This window comes from Bubalus bubalis, chromosome 12, assembly GCF_019923935.1.
Source record: "Bubalus bubalis isolate 160015118507 breed Murrah chromosome 12, NDDB_SH_1, whole genome shotgun sequence".
NCBI lineage: Eukaryota > Metazoa > Chordata > Mammalia > Artiodactyla > Bovidae > Bubalus > Bubalus bubalis.
In genome coordinates, this window is record NC_059168.1 from 5,895,742 (window position 1) to 5,915,571 (window position 19,830).

The window sequence follows — 19,830 nt, forward strand, 5'->3', positions numbered from 1 at the left end:
ACACAATTGCGATATGAGTTACCTGAAAAAAAGGTAAGTCTAAATATTTTGCATATCTTAGGATCATTTACTCTCAGGAATCCAAAATGGACCCTCTTTTTAAAACAAAAATTCTGTGTCACACTAGATTACCTATTTTGTAATTTAACTGTTTGGTAAATTCAAAGGTTTCCAGATCTGATATTTCTGTAAAAGAATTTGTATTTTAATTGGCTGTCAGAATCTGCACTTCTAAGTAGAACAAATTTTTAATGGAAACAACATATTTGTTGTGGTAGGATTTTCCAGCTGGAAGCCATTAGAAGAGGGTGGACTATGTCATGCTGCTAAATTAATTTAGTATTGCTTAAACTTCACACATGTTCACAGTCTGGGTAAACTCAGAAAACTCTTATTGAGTACATTTCTTTAAACCCACATAACGTCAGGGGAAGTTTAATCCTTAAACTTTTGATCCATTTAATTGTGCTGATTAAAAGACTGTTTTGCAAACTTGTCATGACCTTTCTATTTACAAACTATAAAATCTTGGCTCATGAGAAGTGACTGAAATATGAACTCTGAAATACACCAAGCTTTAGAATATTTTAAACTAACTCCACTAAAATGTAGTATCTTGTCTCTAATGGCAACTAATGCCCATTAAATTAGCATTTTGTTTGATTGTTTATACAATCCTATATCGCAATATGGTGAACAGGCCAACTGTGAGATGGTGCTAAGCCATGATATGTTGGACTCTGGCTGAAATTATCTGGTAAAATGTGGGTGTTCGTAAAAAATTGCCTAAGTTTCTCCCTTCACTTTATGTGAAGCCTGGAGGTTCACTAAGTCAGCCATTAGTAACCGAGACAAACAACTAATCTGAGTCTTCCAGAGTAATGGCATGTGTGGCTTTTTGGATCACACATATGAACTTCATACAATGCCTATGTGCAATAGTCCAAACAACAGCATACTTCTGTAAGCATGACATGGTGGACTGAATGGCTGAAATACACAGCCTTGTGGCATCTGTGAAGCACCTTTATTTTTCCAGGGAGAAAAACTCATTAGAAAGAAAAAAGAAAAACCTTCCCTAGGATTTTTGTCTATCCAGCCAATGTCTAGCTATGGGAGAAGCAGGGTAACCCATCAGTGCATTCAGTAAAATAATATGTGCCTTAAAATATATACTCCAACTTGGGTAACCACTTTATACGCACTTAAAGGTCCTGAATTTAATGTAGTTTAATCCTTTAACATCATCTGCCCCTCCCGATGTCCCCATCTGACAGCAGTGCAGCCACGGCCCGACCCATCCAGACAAACTGAAAAACTATCCTCCATGCTGGGAAGTCCATTTCTGTCAGAGGGGATTTGGGACATGGAAAGATACAGTCACCACTAACTGTTCGCCATTTAATGTCCAATTTACTAATTTATGGGGCTTCCCTGGTGGCTCAGACCATAAAGAATCTGCCTGTCAGATCCCCTGGAGAAGGGACTGGCTACCCACTTCAGTATTCTTGCCTGGAGAATCCCATGGACAGAGGAGCCTGGCAGGCTACATACAGTCCATGGGGTTGCAGAGTCGGACTAAAGGGACTAATACTTTCACTTCAACATTTCCCTTATTAATCATATGCTACATAAACAACAAATAAATCAATATTTAGGAATTTACAAAAAAATTTTTACCAGTGATGAAAAGAGATTAGATATTAACACTTGTTATTACAGTAAAATCTTGTCTGATACAGATTTCTTAAAAGTTGTACAAGGACCCACAAAATATAACAAAACTAAGTATCTTTACATCCGAACTAGTTGGAAAATAAGACTATCACAGAGCTAACTTGTGTTTTACTCCAGGCTCATCCTAACACCTCAGTGCTCCAGTTTTTTTTTCCTTCCTGACTGGAGAATTCTTTATAATTCTCATTATTTTTATTTCTTTTTAAACTTTCAATTTTATATTGGAGCAGAGCCGATTAAAAGTATTGTGATAGTTTCAGGCAGACAGCAAAGGGACTCAGCCATACATGTAAGTGCTCCAGTTTTAACATACATAACATAACCCTATTCTAGGGTTTCAGTAAGTCAACCCTCAAAATTTTTACATCCTTCCTAGATTGAAAGATTTTACCATGCCCTGCCCCTCCAGAAGAGAATGCAGTTTCTGATCAGCAGACGGAAGGTCCAGAGTTCTGAACCCGTTGGTTTGGCATGGGGACCCGGGACTTGGCCATGAAGTCTGTCAACTCACACCTGACCTCCTGGCATTATTTTCAAGGTACCTATTTTACACCAGGTGTTGGATAAAAGCGCTGCTTCCATTGCTGTTATTGGGTCATTTTGTTGTGATAGAGCTAAAAACATATTTAAGGTCACGAAATCATATGGATTTCTCCAATATAATAGCACATAGTATTTTACTCTCCCTTTCTAAAGTGATTTTATCAATAACTGTCTCCTAAATTGACATTTCATATAGTCAGTTACAAACTGGCGCTTTTAATTTCGAAACGCTTCTTGTGCAAACCCACCTCTGCTCTGCCTCCTTCGTCGCCCCTAGCCTAGGCCCCTCTGCATCTCTGCAGCTAGCTGATCGCTGCCGCCGGGAAAGGCTCCCGGCTCCCTCCAGGCCGGCAGGCGCGTAGGTCATCTCCGGGCTGCCAACCAGGCTCACAGGTTCAGGCAATGCTGGCCGAATCACTGAGCGAGTGGGAAAGACAGAAGAGCATCTTCTCTGCCTATCCTGCCCGCCTCCACCTGGGGACCAGGATCCCGTTTTCTCTGAAGACTTAAACGCGAACCGCAAGCCCCTCCCACCCTCGTTCGCGCGCAGGAGTTGAAGACGGGCGATAGGACGCTGCGAGAGAAAGCGGGACGCCCGAGGCCCCGCCCCAGAGGCCTGCATGCCTTTTCCCCCCGGCGCGCGCTGCTTGCGTCACTACAGCGCCTCTTCTTTCCCCCGCTTCCAGGTAACCCGGAAGTTGTACTTGCGAGGCTGCTTTCCTTCTCCCACAATCCCTTGCGCTCTTCCTTTCCAATCCCGGCCCTGCAGGGTGAGTATGGCTGCTGAGTCTCGTTTGCAGTAATCCGGCGCCATCCTCTACCTGGATTGTGCTGACCAGGCCTGCAGGCTCTGTCCTGAGCTGGCCTGGGATCCCGCGTCCCCGGCGCACGGGAATCTACCCTGCATTTAAGGGCTCCCAGAGCCTGAGAGAGGCCAGGCTTGGGGGAACCCGAGCTGCAGGGGTTTCCGGGGCGGGGGCACCTAAGGGATACCGATACTTGGGCCGCGGGGTAGTTGGCTTGTCTCTACCCAGACCTGGGGCTTCAGGGACCTGGCCGGACTTTCTGTCCCCGGGAACCGTACCCAGGGCGGCTGCGTGAGGCCGGGCCGGGAGGGAGGGCTTGACTTAGGTTTGACGCACTCTCCCTAAGCGGCTCTGTCGCCTGGGTTTGTTTAGATGGCTCCCGCAAAGAAGGGCGGCGAGAAGAAGAAGGGCCGGTCCGCCATCAACGAGGTGGTGACAAGAGAATACACCATCAACATTCACAAGCGCATCCATGGAGTGTGAGTACCCCTGCGGCCTGCCGCTGGCCCTGCTGTTGGGGGCTCCCGAAATCACGGTCTGGTGGTCCCTGAGTCTGTCTAGCCTGAAGGCTGGGTGGGCCAGAAATTACGCATTAATGCTGCGAAAGCTCGTCTTATTTCCTTGGACCCTGTTTCAGGTTTATAGGGTTTAAAGGGTAATGCCTCAGAGGTTGATACCTAGAAACGGGAGATAAAACGGTAAGGTTTCTGGGAGAGCCAACTTGGGGAGATATGGTAGTGATGAAACCAGTCTGCTCGTTGCTTTGTCGTTGAATAAAACCCTGGAAGGCCTGAAGGTTGTGCAGGAGGGAACGCTGATGTGTCTAGGTCTTTGTAGTCAAATTCACTAGTTAACTGAAGCTGGACCGGCCAAGAACAGGAACGCTGTGATGCGGTTTCTTTAGTTCCCTGACCCACACAGATGGGTACTGATACTGAGAAAGTCGTAATACGGGAGTGAAACTGTTGTAGAGTCCAGGAAAGGATGTGTCGGTGGAGTTGTTTGCTGGGAGGACACCTGGAGGTTGTCCGTTGGCGATACACAGGAATATTGGGGGTGATTTCCAATGTCTGGGTTCTTGGTGTTGGTCTCTGGAGGTTTGGTTGTAGTCCTTTCTTGCCTTTTCTGCACATGGTGCTGACTAGTGATAGTGGAGACTGCATCTTTTCTTGAATGCTGCTGTTTGGATTCTTTTTAACTGCAAACATTGCCCTGCAAAAATTTCTTGACTGGCTGGGTCGGTCTCGTCTGTATCTGGACAGCTGATTTTGTGAGGGACCTACATGTGGCAGCCACCCCACTGGGCCTGGCACTTTTGGCCAGGTGTTGATCATGTGTGATCCAGGGAGTATTGTGTATATGGAGTCTTTCCATTTGGGGCGTGGTGGATTCCTGTGGGGAGCACATTGAGCACATCAGTGTATCTTGGGGTCTGCAGGTTCAACAGGAAACCGAAAGATCCTGCCCTCCTAGCTAGGAGGAGGAGGTAGACAAGCATCCAGAGAGAAAAGGGTGAAGAGTAAATCCTAGGATGATGTTTTACAGGCCACACAGTTAACCAGACTTTAGAAGAGTGGGTTTGAGCCATCGCGGGTGGATGAGTTTTTCAGGCATTTTTGTTACAAAAGCCCTAAGTGAAGACCTTCACAGTACTAAATGAATAGGTTGTTTTTACTTCCTGATGGGCAACAATTGGCAGTTCTTTGTTCATTCATTTTACTCCCTAGGATTTCACATTCTTGTGTCTTTCTTGCCTCTGCAGCTGCTCCTCCTTGATCTCTGTTTCTCCTCACATCCCATCCTCTTACATTGAGTCCATGACTCAGCCCTTCTCTAACTGTGCTTGGTAATAGCGACTAGTTTTAGGGCCTCGTATGTCCAGCTGCTGTTAAGATGCATACATGTTTTTTAATAGGCATTTCACATTTTACATAAGCCTGAACCAAACTCCGTGTGTCTGTGCTGCCCGCCCCCGCCACCCCACCCACTCACACACTTTCCAGTTTCCCTGCAGCCTTCCCTTTTTGTTGGCAAGGGAGCATGTCCTCCTGGGTCTGCCTTCCTCGGCCTGAGTACACTGCCTCCCACCACCAAGGAGACAGGAACCTGTTTCCTTGATGGGCTCCTGGTTCCCTCCTCCACTCCAAACACCTGGAGGGTCTGCTCCCAGACCCTCCATTGGCTGGCTTCCCATCTTACCATCTTAAGAGGCCAGAGTTCTGCTATGATTCTACATGGGTTGGCCACTTACTTAATCATAGCTGGCAAGTACCTGATTCAGGGCAGCAGGTTGAGCTTAGTCTTACCCACCCCCTTAGTCTTACCCACCCCCACAATGCTTTTTCTCACAGGTAGCTAAACAGGTGCCCTTATCTTTGGATCTTGACTTCAGTATCTGTGGTCATCTTAAACGTGCAGCCCCCTTCCCTATTCCTCTCCTTTCTCTGGTTTTTTCTTTGTAGCATTTTTTTTCTGTATGGTTAAATATTTAAGTGAATGAAGGGAGCTTGTTTGATGGGTTCAAGGAGGCTGGTGAGGGGTAGCATGGGGAGGGGGCGGATATGGTAACTGACGTGGCTCTTAACATTCACAGTCTGTTTAACTCTTGGTCTCTGCCCCACTTGGAATAGCCTTCACTTAACCAACTGATTGATCATTTTAGTCAGTAATAGAGTTCTGCTTTCTCACATTTTGTATTTAACTGAAAGCACAAAATTTAAGGAATTTATGTATCCGTTTCTAAACAACAGGTTAATCATGCCTGACACATGCTGAGAAATCCATAGCATTAACTGTTGCCTTCATTTTTTGAGAGGAATCAGTCCATCCAGGCCCCTTGTCTTTAATCATGCTGCTAAGTCACTTCAGTCGTGTCCGACTCTGTGCGACCCCATGGACTGCAGCCCACCAGGCTTCTCCGTCCATGGGATTCTCCAGGCAAGAACACTGGAGTGGGTTGCCATTTCTTTCTCCAGTGCATGAAAGTGAAAAGTGAAAGTGAAGTCGCTCAGTCGTGTCCGACTTAGCGACCCCATGGACTGCAGCCCACCAGGCTCCTCCGCCCATGGGATTTTCCAGGCAACAGTACTGGAGTGGGATGCCATTGCCTTCTCTGTCTTTAATCATAGACCAAGTTAATAAGGGACCTTTAATTTAGTATTGAATGATTGCCGAAACCTGATGACATAGTATTTACTTCAGTGTTGTGTGCTTTGTGTTCAAGCATATTCTAACATTCTTTGATTATATATTCTCTGTGGCAGATGGTATCAGAGCTTGAGGGTATTTTTGCTTTATCAGAAAAAGAGAAAGTGTGACCAGTGTATATATTAGCATCTGTTAAGGATCCTAGACAGAATCCTTGTACTACATTATTGAAAGTAGATTGTGCATAGAAGATTACCATTGTGTAATTGGCGGGCATGACATAGTGAAGAATTGTTCCGATGTTGTTAGAGGTTTAGTTTAGATTTGTTTTATGAAAACACGCTGTATTGTGTGTTTCATTTAATTTTGTACTCACTTCATTCACTTACTTTTGAATCTCAGGGGTTTCAAGAAGCGTGCCCCTAGAGCACTCAAAGAAATCCGGAAGTTTGCCATGAAGGAGATGGGAACCCCGGATGTGCGCATCGACACCAGGCTCAACAAAGCCGTCTGGGCCAAAGGGATCAGGTACTGGGTGTCTGGGTGTGAGACAGATTTCACCATTCCACTGAGCTATCGCACACGAGGTGTAAGAAAAAGATCACGTAGCCGTGGCTCAGGGAGTAGGGTAGCATCTGCGGGGAGGCCTTTTAACCTGATGTTGAGCTAAGACCTGAAGGAGTCAGCAGTGTGCAGGTCAGGTAAGCGCATCACACAAAGAGAACAGACGTGACCTGGGAACAGCGGTCAGTTAGAGTGGAGTAGACAGTGTGATTTGAGAACAGTGAGTGAGGATGGAGTTGGGCAGCAGACAGACCTTGTAGGTCATGGTGTGGAGTCTGGCTTTCTCTAGACTGAAGAGCAGTGTCCACAGTGGGGGTGGGCTACAGGCCAGAGACTCCTAGCAGTTACACAGTGCACAGAGCGGCCAGCCACACACAACGCATACAAGAAATGGTGCGGCCAGGCCTCAGCGGTGCTCAGGCTGAGAAGTCCTGCTTGTAGGCAGATTTGGGGGTTACTGTAAAGGACAGTTAAGGGGCCAGGGTAGAAGTGGGACCGGAGGGTTTGAGACGAGCAGGGTGGGGGTGCTGTCTGCATCTCGGTGGTCTTTTAACATTGGGGTTGGATGCAACGACAGGGACCTGAGCTTTAGCCCTGCGGTGGGCTGTTGTGGCGGGGAGTGTCTAATGAAAGAGCTGTTTGTGGGCTCCCTTGAGATGGGGAGAGGGGTGTCCGATGAACTGAGAGATGTTTCGGGTCGAAAGAGGAGCAGGTGCAGTCAGCTGTGATGCTGCTGAGGAGGTTGGTGAGCCATGAGGAGGATTGTGTGCGTGAGGCCGGGAAACTGAACGTTTAACAGTCGCGTGTGTTCACCTAGTGCTGCTCATAGCCAACATTTACACGTGGGGCTGACATTTCTGCTGAGGTCACTGCTGCGGCAGTGGTGGCTGCCAGCTGAGACAGGTACATCCCAAGCACACTCAGTCATGTCAGACTTTTTGAGACCCCATGGACCCTGCCAGGTTCCTCTGTCCATGGGATTCTCCAAGAAAGAATACTGGAGTATTTTTGTATTGGGTTGCCGTTTCCACCTCCACATCCCAAGACACCTGTATTTTCTATTTTTCAGGAATGTCCCATACCGGATCCGTGTGCGGTTGTCCAGAAAACGTAATGAAGACGAAGACTCGCCAAACAAGCTCTATACTTTGGTTACCTACGTGCCCGTCACCACCTTCAAAAGTAAGGTCTACTTTATTTTTTAAATCCTTTGCCCTATTATAACCAGAGTTCATTTGTTCAACAAACACTATTTACTTGTATCTCTGGATCCTTCCAGTAGGGATGTAAGTAAGAGGCATAGTTAGTAAACCTTTTTGAAGTTGTGTTATGGTGTGGGAAAATGCAAAAGGATACGGAACACGTCTCTATCTGGGTTGGGAAAGGTCATTCAGAATAATACTTGCAATAATACTTGCCTAAGCCCTTGCAGAAAAGGCTCTTGTGTGAGCATGGGATGAGGTGTGTGTGTGGAAGGTGACCGGCTGTCGCTTCTTTTGCAGATCTACAGACAGTCAATGTGGATGAGAACTAATTGCTGATGGTCCAATAAAGTTATTGAACTGCCTTTGCATCTTGATTTTCCTTTTCCAGTTGGAGGTAAAGTAGGCTTGTGTATCTTAAAACATTTCCCAGTTACAGGGTCATCTGGAGAGCATTTCCCAGCTGCCATGCCTGGGCCTCTTCTCCCAGGAGTTTTAAAAGACTAAACTGATTGATAGGCTTTTGAGGGTCTTAGATTTAATGAAAGAGGTACAGTTTGTCATTTTTAGCTCTATTTGGTAATCCGATGAGGTGTTTTTACTTCTGATTTGTGCTCAGTTGTTCAGTTCTGTCTGACTCCTTGCAACCCCACCGGGCTCCTCTGTGCTTGGAATGTTCCAGGCAAGAATACTGGAGTGGGTTGCCATTTCCACATGTAGCTAAAGGTCAGAGGTAACCTTTCTTAAAAGAAAGAACAAACGTTATGTTAAATTAGGCTGAAACCAAGGTGTTGCAGGGATTATGTTTCATCACTGATGTGGATTAAATGGCATAAAAAGAGGTTCCCTTTTGAAACCCTATTGCTGAGGGTAGTGGGGTTGGAGGCTACCTGGAGTGTATGCTGTGAACATCATTGCTGGGGGCGGGGTGGGTCTCCAGGTATCCAGTCCAAACCTTAGACACTGAATAAGATACAGACACAAACCAAAAGTCGTCAGTACAAAATTTTGTTTTTAAAAAAACTTGGAGGCCAACATTGAAAGCGTGGTTTGTACACATTTTTTGGAAGGACACAAAGTGAATACAACCAAATACATTAACATGGTTTCAATTACCAGCATTGAAACAAAATTAGTGCAAAAAAGCCAAATACAATTGCACAGATAGTGGCTCTCAAATCTTAAACGTGAACTCTGTCCCTCCCGTTCAAGTGAAGGATGAGTGCTTGGGCTTCTCTCAACTTGGTTAGTATCAGACATCTCTCACTTTTTAGCTTCCAACTGAGAACAGAACACTGGCTCTAGCGCTGACAGTGTCTGAACAAATGCGGGTGTCGCATCAGTGCCCCCAGCCACAGTGTGCACCCAGCTTGTCAAGTCCCACGGTGAGCTCGACAAACCTGGCTTCCCGGGCTTACCACACCCAGGGACCTGGTCTCTGCTTTGGTATGGAGATGGGTCTCAGCCAACCTCTGTCCTAGGGGCTGCTCAGCTTGAGCTCAGGCTGTGACGGGCGGCTCATTTCACAAGTCTTGAGGCTGTACTGATTGAGCTTGGCGTTTTCAAGTTTGGATTTAATGTCCAGTGGCTTTTCAAAAAAGTTGACTAGTGACTGTTCAGTCAGAAGTGAGGCTAAAATATGTTCAAGGGAGACGGTCCAGTCCCCTTGTGCCTCCTCAGGAAATGCCTGGGACTCCTGAGGACTCTGCCCTGTGTCAGTGTCGGCAAACACCAAGTCCTGCTCAGAAGAGGGGGAAGGAGCCGAGGCCTGCAGCTCCTCCCCGCCTTCCTGGGAGCCGCTCCGAGAGCTGCTGCCGCGCTGCCCCACCTCCCCGATCTGCAGCAGCAGCGTCGTTACTGTGGCGATGGCTTGGTACAGGTCATTCTCTTCCGGGTCTTTGTGGAACATACTGTACAAAGTCTTACAGAACTGGATAAACTCTCTCTGAAAATGTGAGGAGGAAAAAGTCTGAATATAACTAGAATATGTTTTTTGTTTTAAAAATTTACACTTAGTTCTCTGATCAAAACCACACAGTACTCCTTGAAGCAGAAAATAATAGCTATTCTTTGTCCTTGAAGGCTCACCAAGTCCAGGGGATTTCCACACACTGTGTAGACTTAAGCTGTCTTTACAGCAGCAATTAAAAATGTTAAACCCTTCAACCCAGGAAAACAACTTGTGAGAATATATTCAGAAGCTGTGCGTAGAGATGTGTTTTATGAGGATGCGAAGGCTAGAGTTTTTAGCAGAAAAAAGTTCGGAAACAGCCTAAATATTAGGACTGAAATAATAATAAAAAATTAGACTTGTTAATCTGGTGGAAATACCAACAGTGATGCCTTGTGCGCGCTCAGGCTACACACACTCCTGCCCAAATTGAGAATCTTTGTCACAATAGAGGTGGGACTCAGCTTCTGGGTCACTCGAGGAACAGGAAAATGGTTTGAGCTACTAATTTAGCATTTAAGGTTCAAGAGGAATATCCATGATAGCTGAGGTACAACTGACACACTGAAGTTTAACATTACATCCAGAGAGTAGAATGAATGTTGGAAAGCCACTCAGTGGAGCAACACTGTTTCATGATCAAGAAGAAAACTGCTAAATCCCACTCCTGGGGTCTGAACTTGAAGCCACATCAGTACACTGTAATATGTAGTTGGTGATTTTCAGGAAACTACACTTTTTATGTGAAAAATTCTGTGTCCACAGTCTCCCTAATAGCTTCTAGTGCTCCAGGGAATGAATCTGCATCACAACCTGGTAAATGAGTGTGATACAGAAACAGGAAATGAGATGTGTGTTAGCATCCTGTTCTGAAGAGTGCTGAACATGTGAACAGCTGACTGGATCACAATTTAAATATTTCCTATTTAAATGTCACAATGTTTAAAATGTCTTAAAGATCCTTTGATTATAGCTTAGGAGGTAAGGTGGGAGTCTGGCTTAATTAAAAAGCTTACCACTGAACACATCCCTTGCTAAAGTAGTAAATTCTCTGCACAGAATAAAGTCCATACCTGGCTCATTTTGGGCAACTCTTTCTCAGTTTTGTCTTTCTCTTTGGCCAAATCTTTAATCATCTGCTTCAGCTGTTTCTGATAATCAATTGTATCACCTTGAGACAAAGGAAAAAATACAGATTTCAGTCTAAGTACAAAAAATAAAAGAGATACCAAGGGAACATTTCATGCAAAGATTAGCACAATAAAGGGCAGAAATGGTACAGATCTAACAGGAGCAGAAGATACTAAGAAGAGGTGGCAAGAATACACAGAAGAACTATACAAAAAAGATTTTTATGACCCAGATAACCACGATGGTGTGATCACTCACCTAGAGCCAGACATCCTGAGATGCGAACTCAAGTGGGCCTTAGGAAGCATCACTACAAACAAAGCTAGTGGAGGGGATGGAATTCGAGTTGAGCTATTTCAGATCCTAAAAGATGATGCTGTGAAAGTGCTGCACTCAATATGTCAGCAAATTTGGAAAACTTAGTAGTGGCCGCAGGACTAGAAAAGGTCAGTTTTCATCCCAATCCCAAAGGCAATGCCAAAGAATGCTCAAACTACTGCACAATTGCATCCATCTCACATGCTACCTAAGTAATACTCAAAATTCTCCATGCCAGGCTTCAACTGTACATTAACTGTGAACTTCCAGATGTTCAAGCTGGATTTAGAAAAGGCAGAAGAACCAGAGATCAAATTGCCAACATCACTTGGATCATTGAAAATGCAAGAGTTCCAGAAAAACATTTACTTTTGCTTTATTGACTACACCAAAGCCTTTCACTGAATCACAACACGGAAAACTCTTAGAGATGGGAATATCAGATCACCTGACCTGCCTCCTGAGAAATATGTATACAGGTCAAGAAGCAACAGTTAACTGGACATGGAACAACACATTGGTTCCAAATTCGGGAAGGAGTATGTCAAGGCTGTATGTTGTCACCCTGCTTATTTAATTTATATGCAGAGTACATCATGTGAAATGCCAGGCTGGATGAAGCACAAGCTAGAATGAAGATTGCTGGGAGAAATATCAATAACCTCAGATATGCAGATGACACCACCCTAAAGGCAGAAAGCAAAGAAGAACTAAAGTCCTCTTGATGAAAGTGAAAGGAGAGTGAAAAAGCTGGCTTAAAACTCAACATTCAAAAAATCAAGATCATGGCATCCGGTCCCATCACTTCTTGGCAAATAGATGGGGAAACAATGGAAAGAGTGAGAGACTATTTTCTTGGGCTCCAAAATCACTGCAGATGGTGATTGCAGCCATGAAATTAAAAGATACTTGCTCCTTGGAAGAAAAGCTATGACTAACCTAGACAGCATATTCAAAAGCAGAGACATTACTTTGCTAACAAAGGTCTGTCTAGTCAAAGAAACGGTTTTTCCAGTGGTCATGTATGGATGTGAGAGTTGGGACTATAAAGAAAGCTGAGCGCCTTAGAATTGCTGCTTTTGAACTGTGGTGTTGGAGAAGACTCTTGAGAGTGTCTTGGACTGCAAGGAGATGCAACCAGTCAATCCTAAAGGAAATCAGTCCTCAATATTCACTGGAAGGACATGCTGAAGCTGAAACTCCAATACTTTAGCCACCTGATGCGAAGAACCGACTCATTGGAAAAGACCCTGATGCTGGGAAAGACTGAAGGTGGGAGGAGAAAGGAACAAAAGGATGAGATGGTTGGATGGCATCACCAACACAATGGATATGAGTTTGAGTAAGCTCTGGGAGTTGATGATGGACAGGGAGGCCTGGCGTGCTGCAGTCCATGGGGTCGCAGAGAGTCAGACGTGACTGAATGACTGAACTGAACTGAAGTAAATTCCATGGAAACAAAAGGAAAAGGGAAAGGAGTGGTGAAGGGATAAGGGACTCCACTAAGCAAATACCACATACAAAGTGAAAAGCAGAGATCAATCTTGTACAAAGGTCTTGCACAAAAAGTGGCCACAAACAGATGATGACAGCTGAGTGACCTCTTGTTATAGGGCAACCCCTGCAATATTAAAGGAATAAACATGGGAGGATTGAGGGCAGTCACCCAGTACACTGCACCTTGCAAGGTTTTGGCCTCTGAAGCAGTGGTCTCAGTATCTGCTCCTAGGAGGGAGAGGAAGAGATGCTCTGCTTCTAAGAATAGCTGTGAAATCCATTCTGAAAGACTGCAGTGGTGTGCCTGGTCAGAAGAACGAAAAGAGGTACGTACCATTGGACTTGCCGAAAACCAGGGGTCTTGACGTCGACAACAGAGGGTTCTTCAGTGGTGACTGGCTGTCTCGGTCATTTTCAGTGAGTGCTTTTTAAACATAAGAATTTTTAAAAATTGGAAAAATTATTGTGCCTTAACCAAAACTAACAGTAATTTAGCTTTTTAGGCAAGAAAACTAAAGGCTAAGCTAGAAGCCCCCAGTCTGAGGGCTGCAGGGTCCTCCCTGGTCTGAGCCCTATGTACACCAAGAAGTCAAAAGCATCTGATACACTCATAATGTCTTTTCCCTGATGTCTGTAGGTACTGCAATGACACAGATTCATAAGACACTGCCAATACTGACCTAGAAAAAGGTCCATGTGGCTAAAAATGGATTTTTTTCAAATTATATGTACATACATACATAAATTCTAGAAATAAGTAACACCTCTGGATGATGTAATTTTTTTTCAGTAATTAGCACATCATGGTATACTTAGATAACTTCTAGCAAAAACTGAAAACAGCTTTCCTGAATTCAAAGCCTGTTACAAGTTTTCTGGAAATACACAAAACTACAATTATATCAGAACTCTTAATACACTGCTGGTGTGAATATGAAATGGCATGACCATTTTGGAAAACAATTGGGCAGTTACCAAAAATTAAGTCATTAAGTTGCCATTTTTACCAATTGCACCCCTAGGTATATATCAAAAGGAAATGGCAACATTCCCACTCAGAACCTGTACACAAATGTTCACAGCATTGTTTGTTCCAAAGAGCCAAAAAGTACAGATTGTTGACCAACTGAGCCATCAGGGAAGCCCCAAACAAGCCCAACCAAGTATTCATCAATTGAAATGAACAAATTACGGCAAACCCGGCAGAGTAGCAGTTCAGCTGCTGAAAAGAGTAAGCACTGATGTCACGACGTGGATGAACCCTGAAGACATACTAACTGAAAGCAGCCAGACACGGTGCATGCAGCGTGACTCCATTTACAGGAGAAGCCCAGAACAGACGTATCTGGAAGCAGGGGGAAACGTGCGGACTGGGGACAGTAAATAACGGTGCAGGCTTTTTTGGGGGGATAAAAATATTCTAAAATTGTGATGATGGTTTGTAATGGGTATACTAAAAGTCAGACACTATACACATCCAGTGAGTGAATTCTATGGTATGTGGATTATAAACCAATAAAGCTGTTACCAAACAAATTCTAAAAGGGACTGCAAATGAAGGATCCTCGTTTTTTAAATGTTGAAACTTCAAAACAGGAAGCCATTCACTGAGAATAAATAAAAGGCAAAATTCTGTTGTGATCCAACAAATAGCCACCAGATGGCACCACAGCCTTGATAAGCTACCCTCCTTCCTGCTTGCGAAGTAGGTTTCTGGGGTTGTCTTTATTCACCGTCACCGCCACTCCCCCCCACCACCCACCCAAAGTTATTGAGTCATTTCTTTTTTTCCAACTGTGCCCAAAACATTCTACGCAGTGGCACATGTGAGAGTCCACTCACACTGAAAGTGAAAGTCACTCAGTCGTGTCTCTTTGTGACCCCCTATACAGTCCATGGAATTCTCTAGGCCAGAATACTGGATTGGGTAGCCTTTCCCTTCTCCAGGGGATCTTCCCAAGCCAGGGATTGAACCCAGTTCTCCTGCACTGCAGGTGGATTCTTTACCAGCTGAGCCACAAGGGAAGCCCAAGAAGACTGGAGTGGGTAGCCTATCTCTTCTCCAGCAGATCTTCCCAACCCGGGAATCGAACTGGGGTCTCCTGCATTGCAGGCAGATTCTTGACCAACTAGCTATCAAGGAAGCCCACTCACACTGAATAGGAGGAAAATTACAAACACTGGATAGTACTTGAGGCAGTCACCATAGAAATTGCTTCCTAGGTAACAGCCACTGGGATGTCAAGCATATACTAGATCCCTACCCTCAAAACAGCTCAGCATATCAGACAGGAGAAACGTGTACCAAAGTCACTTTAGGAGGATGCTCTCAAAAGAACTAATACACAAACACAGGAGCACAGAGAGGAGGTAGGTCAAGCATCAACAGTGACGGAGCCAGAAAAGGCCAGCCAACCTCAGAGCAGTGCTCGACAACCTCTCTCCCCTCCATCTCAGCATTAAGCACCTGGACCCGGACTGGACCCCAGGGGACAGTGGAGGAGGCTGGGAGCTCACTGGAAAACGCTCATCCTGTTATCTACTCTTTCAGAAATGTAAGCTACAGTGCATTAGGACAAACAGTCCACAGAATCTATACAATCCTCAAATGTTCTTTCAACCTTTTAAAATGAAATTATGAACTTCTATCAATGTAATCTTGTTTTGGCATTCCAGTATACCTGTAAATCACAGTTGAGCACTATACATGGATTAAGAGACAACCCTATTAATGCTTTTTCACTGTCTCTCACTTCACATTCTGCACAAATTAAAAGTTGGATGAAGGATTTGCATTTGGTTATCTGAAACTCCTGATCTCAGATGTCTGTGTGACGGGTGGATAAGCGCACGGCTTCGACAGACAGACACCCGCACAGACGTCTCCCTGTGGCTGCAGGACTATCATTAGTCGGGGCGCAGGTCCGTTCCCTGTAACGCTCAGCACCACTGCTATCTCACCACTTTCTGAATGGGATGCTTGTGGGGGAAACCAGTTCCACTGAAAGCTGCTTATCTCTGGCAGAAGGGGACACAGACTGCTTTCAACACTGTTTGGCCTTCAGATGCCCTTTACAGTCATCAAAGTAATGCCATTTTCCAAATGAGCTTATGGTCGCTGGGGGGGAGGGATAATGAGTTTGGGATGGACATGTACACACTGCTATATTTAAAATAGAGAGCCAACAAGGGCCTACAGTGTCATGTGGCAGCCTGGATGGGAAAGGAGTTTGGGGGAGAGTGGATACATGTATATGTCTGGCCGAGTCCCTTTGCTGTCCACCTGAAACTATCATGACATTGTGCTCGGCTACAATACAAAGGAGAAAGGGAAAGATATACCCATCTGAGTGCAGAGTTCCAAAGCATAGCACGGAGAGATAAGAAAGCCTAAGTGAACAATGCAAAGAAATACTAAAAAACAATAGAACGGGAAAAACTAGAGATCTCTTCAAGAAAATTAGCGATACCAAGGGAACATTTCATGCAAAGATGGGCACAATAAAGGACAGAAATGGCAAGGACCTAAAAGAAGAAGAAGAAAAGATTAAGTAGAGGTGGCAAGAATACACAGAAGAACTGTCAGAAAAGGTCTTAATGACCCAGATAACCACGATGGTGTGGTCACTCACCTAGAGCCAGACATCCTGGAGTGGGAAGTCAAGTGGGCCTTAGGAAGCATCAGTATGAACAAAGCTAGTGGAGGAGATGGAATTCCTGAGCTATTTGAAATAGCTATTTCAAATCCTAAAAGGTGATGCTGTGAAAGTGCTGCACTCAATATGCCAGCAAATTTGGAAAACTTAGTAGTGGCCACAGGACTAGAAAAGGTAAGTTTTCATTCCAATCCCAAAGAAGGGCACTGCCAAACAATGTTCAAACTACTGCATAATTGAACACATCTCACACCCTAGTAAAGTCATGCTCAAAATTCTTCAAGTGAGGCTTCAACTGTATGTGAACTGAGAACTTCCACATGTAAAAGCTGGATTTAGAAAAGGCAGAGGAACCAGAGGTCAAATTGCCAACATCCATTGCATCATAGAAAAAGTAACAGAATTCCAGAAAAACATCTATTTCTCTCTCATTGACTACACTAAAGTCTTTGACTGTGTAGATCACAACAAACTGTGGAAAATTCTTAAGAGATGGGAATACCAGACCATGTTACCTGCCTCCTGAGAAGCCTGTATGCAGACAAGAAGCAACAGTTAGACCCAGACAGGAACAACAGACTGATTCAAAATTGGAGAAGGAATATGTCAAGGCTGTCTATTATCACCTTGTTTATTTAACTTATATGCAGAGTACATCATGCGAAATGCCAGGCTGGATGAAGCACAAGCTGGAATCAAGATTGCTGGGGGAGAAATATCAATAACCACAGATATGCAGATGACCCTAATGGCAGAAAGAGAAGAGGAACTAAAGAGTCTCTTGATGAAGGTGAAAGCGGAGAGTGAAAAAGGTGGCTTAAAACTCAACATTCAAAAAACTAAGATCATGGCATCCAGTCCCATCACTTCATGGCAAATAGATGGGGAAACAATGGAAACAGTGAGAGACTTTATTTTCTTGGGCTCCAAAATCACTGTGGAGGGTGACTGCAGCCATGAAATTAAATGACACTTACTCCTTGGAAGGTAAGCTATGACAAACCTAGACAGTGTATTAAAAGGCAGAGACATCATTTGCTGACAAAGGTCTGTGTAGTCAAAGCTAGTTTTTCCATTGGTCATGTATGGATGTGAGAGTTGGACCATATAGAATGCTGAGGGCCAGAGAATTAATGTTTTGAACTATGGTACTACAGAAGACTCTTGAGAGTCCCTCAGATAGCAAAACGATCAAACCAGTCAACCCTAAAGGAAATCAACCCTGAATATTCACTGACTGATGCTGAAGCTTCAATACTTTGACCATCTGATTCAAAGAGCTGACTCATTGAAAACACGCTGATGGTGGGAAAGACTGAGGGCAGGAGGAAAAGGGGGGGCGACAGAGGATGAGATGCTTGGATGGCATCACCGACTCAAAGGACATGAGTTTCAGGAAACTGCAGGAGATAGTGAAGGACAGGGAAGCCTGGCGTGCTGCAGTCCATGGGGTCGCAAAGAGTTGGATGCAACCGAGCAACTGAACAACACCAACCAATACAAAATAAAATGTTAAATAATAATACCATTTTCCATCATATTTTCTTCTTGAAAAAGCCAAACAGTACCCCCCTCTACCTCTCCACGGTGGCTGGAAACAGCAATCAACTTCTAACAGCATAGACTTGCATTTGGATCAATTAGGAATTCCAGTATACCCAAGTCATCAGTAGGATAGGAAGATCAACCAAACTCTCCAACTTGTGTCCCAGATATATAATCCAGAAAACCTCCTGAGCTGTGATGCATACTGAACACTCACTGGGACCACAAATCCAATCTTAGTGGCTCCTTGACAGTTTGCATAATATCAGGGGTCTTAAGCAACTAGCTTTTCTCTTTTAAAAAGTTCAGTGGAGGAGCTTCCCTGGTGGCTCAGTGGTAAAGATTCTGCCTGCCAATGCAGGAGACACGAGCTCTATCCCTGATCTGGGAAGATCCCAAGTGCTGAGGAGCAACTGAGCCTGTGAGCCACAACTACTGAGCCTGTGCTCTAGAGCCCGAGAGCTGGAACTAGTGAAGCCCGAGTGCCCCACACCCTGTGCTCTGCAACAAGAGAAGCCACTGAGATGGAAGCCGGTACACTGCAGTACAGAGTAGCCCCTGCTTGCCACAACCAGAGAAAGCCCAAGCAAAACCAATGAAGACTCAGCACAGCCAGTAATAAATAATAAATAAAATTATAAGAAGTTCTATGTAATCTTTTAATTTCACAAAATGTTCCTTAGAAGGTTTATATTCTACACTATTCATATTTTTCAAAACCCTCAAGTGATATTTTCAACTCAGGATCCCAATCCAAAGATCAGACTTACATCTAGCCTCAGCTGTCTGTCACCAAATTGAATGAGCCTGGTATCATTTCTGATGCAGCTGGCATCAGTACTGCCCAAGTTATCAGATGTAAACTATCACTTCTGGGTCCTGTGAGTTGACCTTTGCAAGTTTCCATAGTACAGCATCCATTTTCAGACTCTGAGTCCTCAGACTGACTGCTCCAGTCTGCGGGGGCAGTTCTTGATCTTTCATGACTGGAGTCATCATTTAGTTCACATATTTCCACGTTAACTGATAAGCCTTCTTCGTGTAGGCCAATTGGGTCATGCCCATTAATAATCTGGTCCTTAGAGTGGTGTAACAATCCTTCAGTCCCTTGGGTTCCAACAGGTATTTGTACATATCAGCACACTCTCAAGGGCAGGAGATTATAGCCTTTTCTTCAGTATAGTTTCTTAGTATAACCAGAACAAAAGGCTAACCAAAAAGTCAAGAACCAATATGGTGGACATGACCTGGGTGCCACTTTTTTCTTAGACAAAGAGTACTTGTCACATGCCGTGTGTCTTGATAATAATTTCAAACACATGATTTCCCATTCCATAATACTACTAAGGTTGTCATCCACAGTGAATATTCCATGAAATCTATGGTTTTATATCAGTAGTCGTTGTTGTTCAGGCACTAAAGTCGTGTCCAACTCTTTGTGACCCTGTGGACAGCAGCCCCCAGGCTTCTCTGTCCATAGGATTTTTCAGGCAAGGATACTAGAGTAGGTTGCCATTTCCTACTCCAGGGAATCGTCCCAACCCAGAGATCGAACCCGGGTCTCCTGTATCTCCTGCACTGGCAGGTGGATTCTTTACCACTGAGCTATCCATTAATATATATGGGAAGCCCATATATATTCATATCAGTACTTATGGGTCTTATCTGCAGGTACTCTGGACAAAGCAGACAACGTCATGCAAAGATTTAGTGTATTTCAGTGTTGGTGGTAG

General features: G+C 44.5%; 2 protein-coding genes across 6 annotated transcripts in view; one reads left to right on the forward strand and one right to left on the reverse strand.

Moving 5' to 3' along the window:
• Positions 1–2,985: 2,985 nt before the first annotated feature.
• Positions 2,986–8,364, forward strand: RPL31 (ribosomal protein L31). Its single transcript, XM_006071937.4, has 5 exons — positions 2,986–3,050; positions 3,459–3,565; positions 6,636–6,761; positions 7,867–7,979; positions 8,300–8,364. Exons 2-5 carry the CDS (start codon positions 3,459–3,461, stop codon positions 8,329–8,331), a joined length of 378 nt encoding a protein of 125 aa, XP_006071999.1. The 5' UTR covers positions 2,986–3,050; the 3' UTR covers positions 8,332–8,364.
• A 627-nt stretch (positions 8,365–8,991) lies between these two features.
• Positions 8,992–19,830, reverse strand: part of TBC1D8 (TBC1 domain family member 8) — a 139,735-nt gene continuing 128,896 nt past the window's right edge. For all 5 annotated transcript variants that reach the window (XM_044925669.1, XM_044925667.1, XM_006071934.3 and 2 more), the window contains 3 exons: positions 13,231–13,320; positions 11,024–11,121; positions 8,992–9,944 (listed from right to left, as the gene is read on the reverse strand). In XM_044925669.1, coding sequence (XP_044781604.1) covers positions 9,477–9,944; positions 11,024–11,121; positions 13,231–13,320 — 656 coding nt within the window. In that variant the 3' untranslated portion in view covers positions 8,992–9,476. The remainder of the gene's footprint in view (positions 9,945–11,023; positions 11,122–13,230; positions 13,321–19,830) is intronic.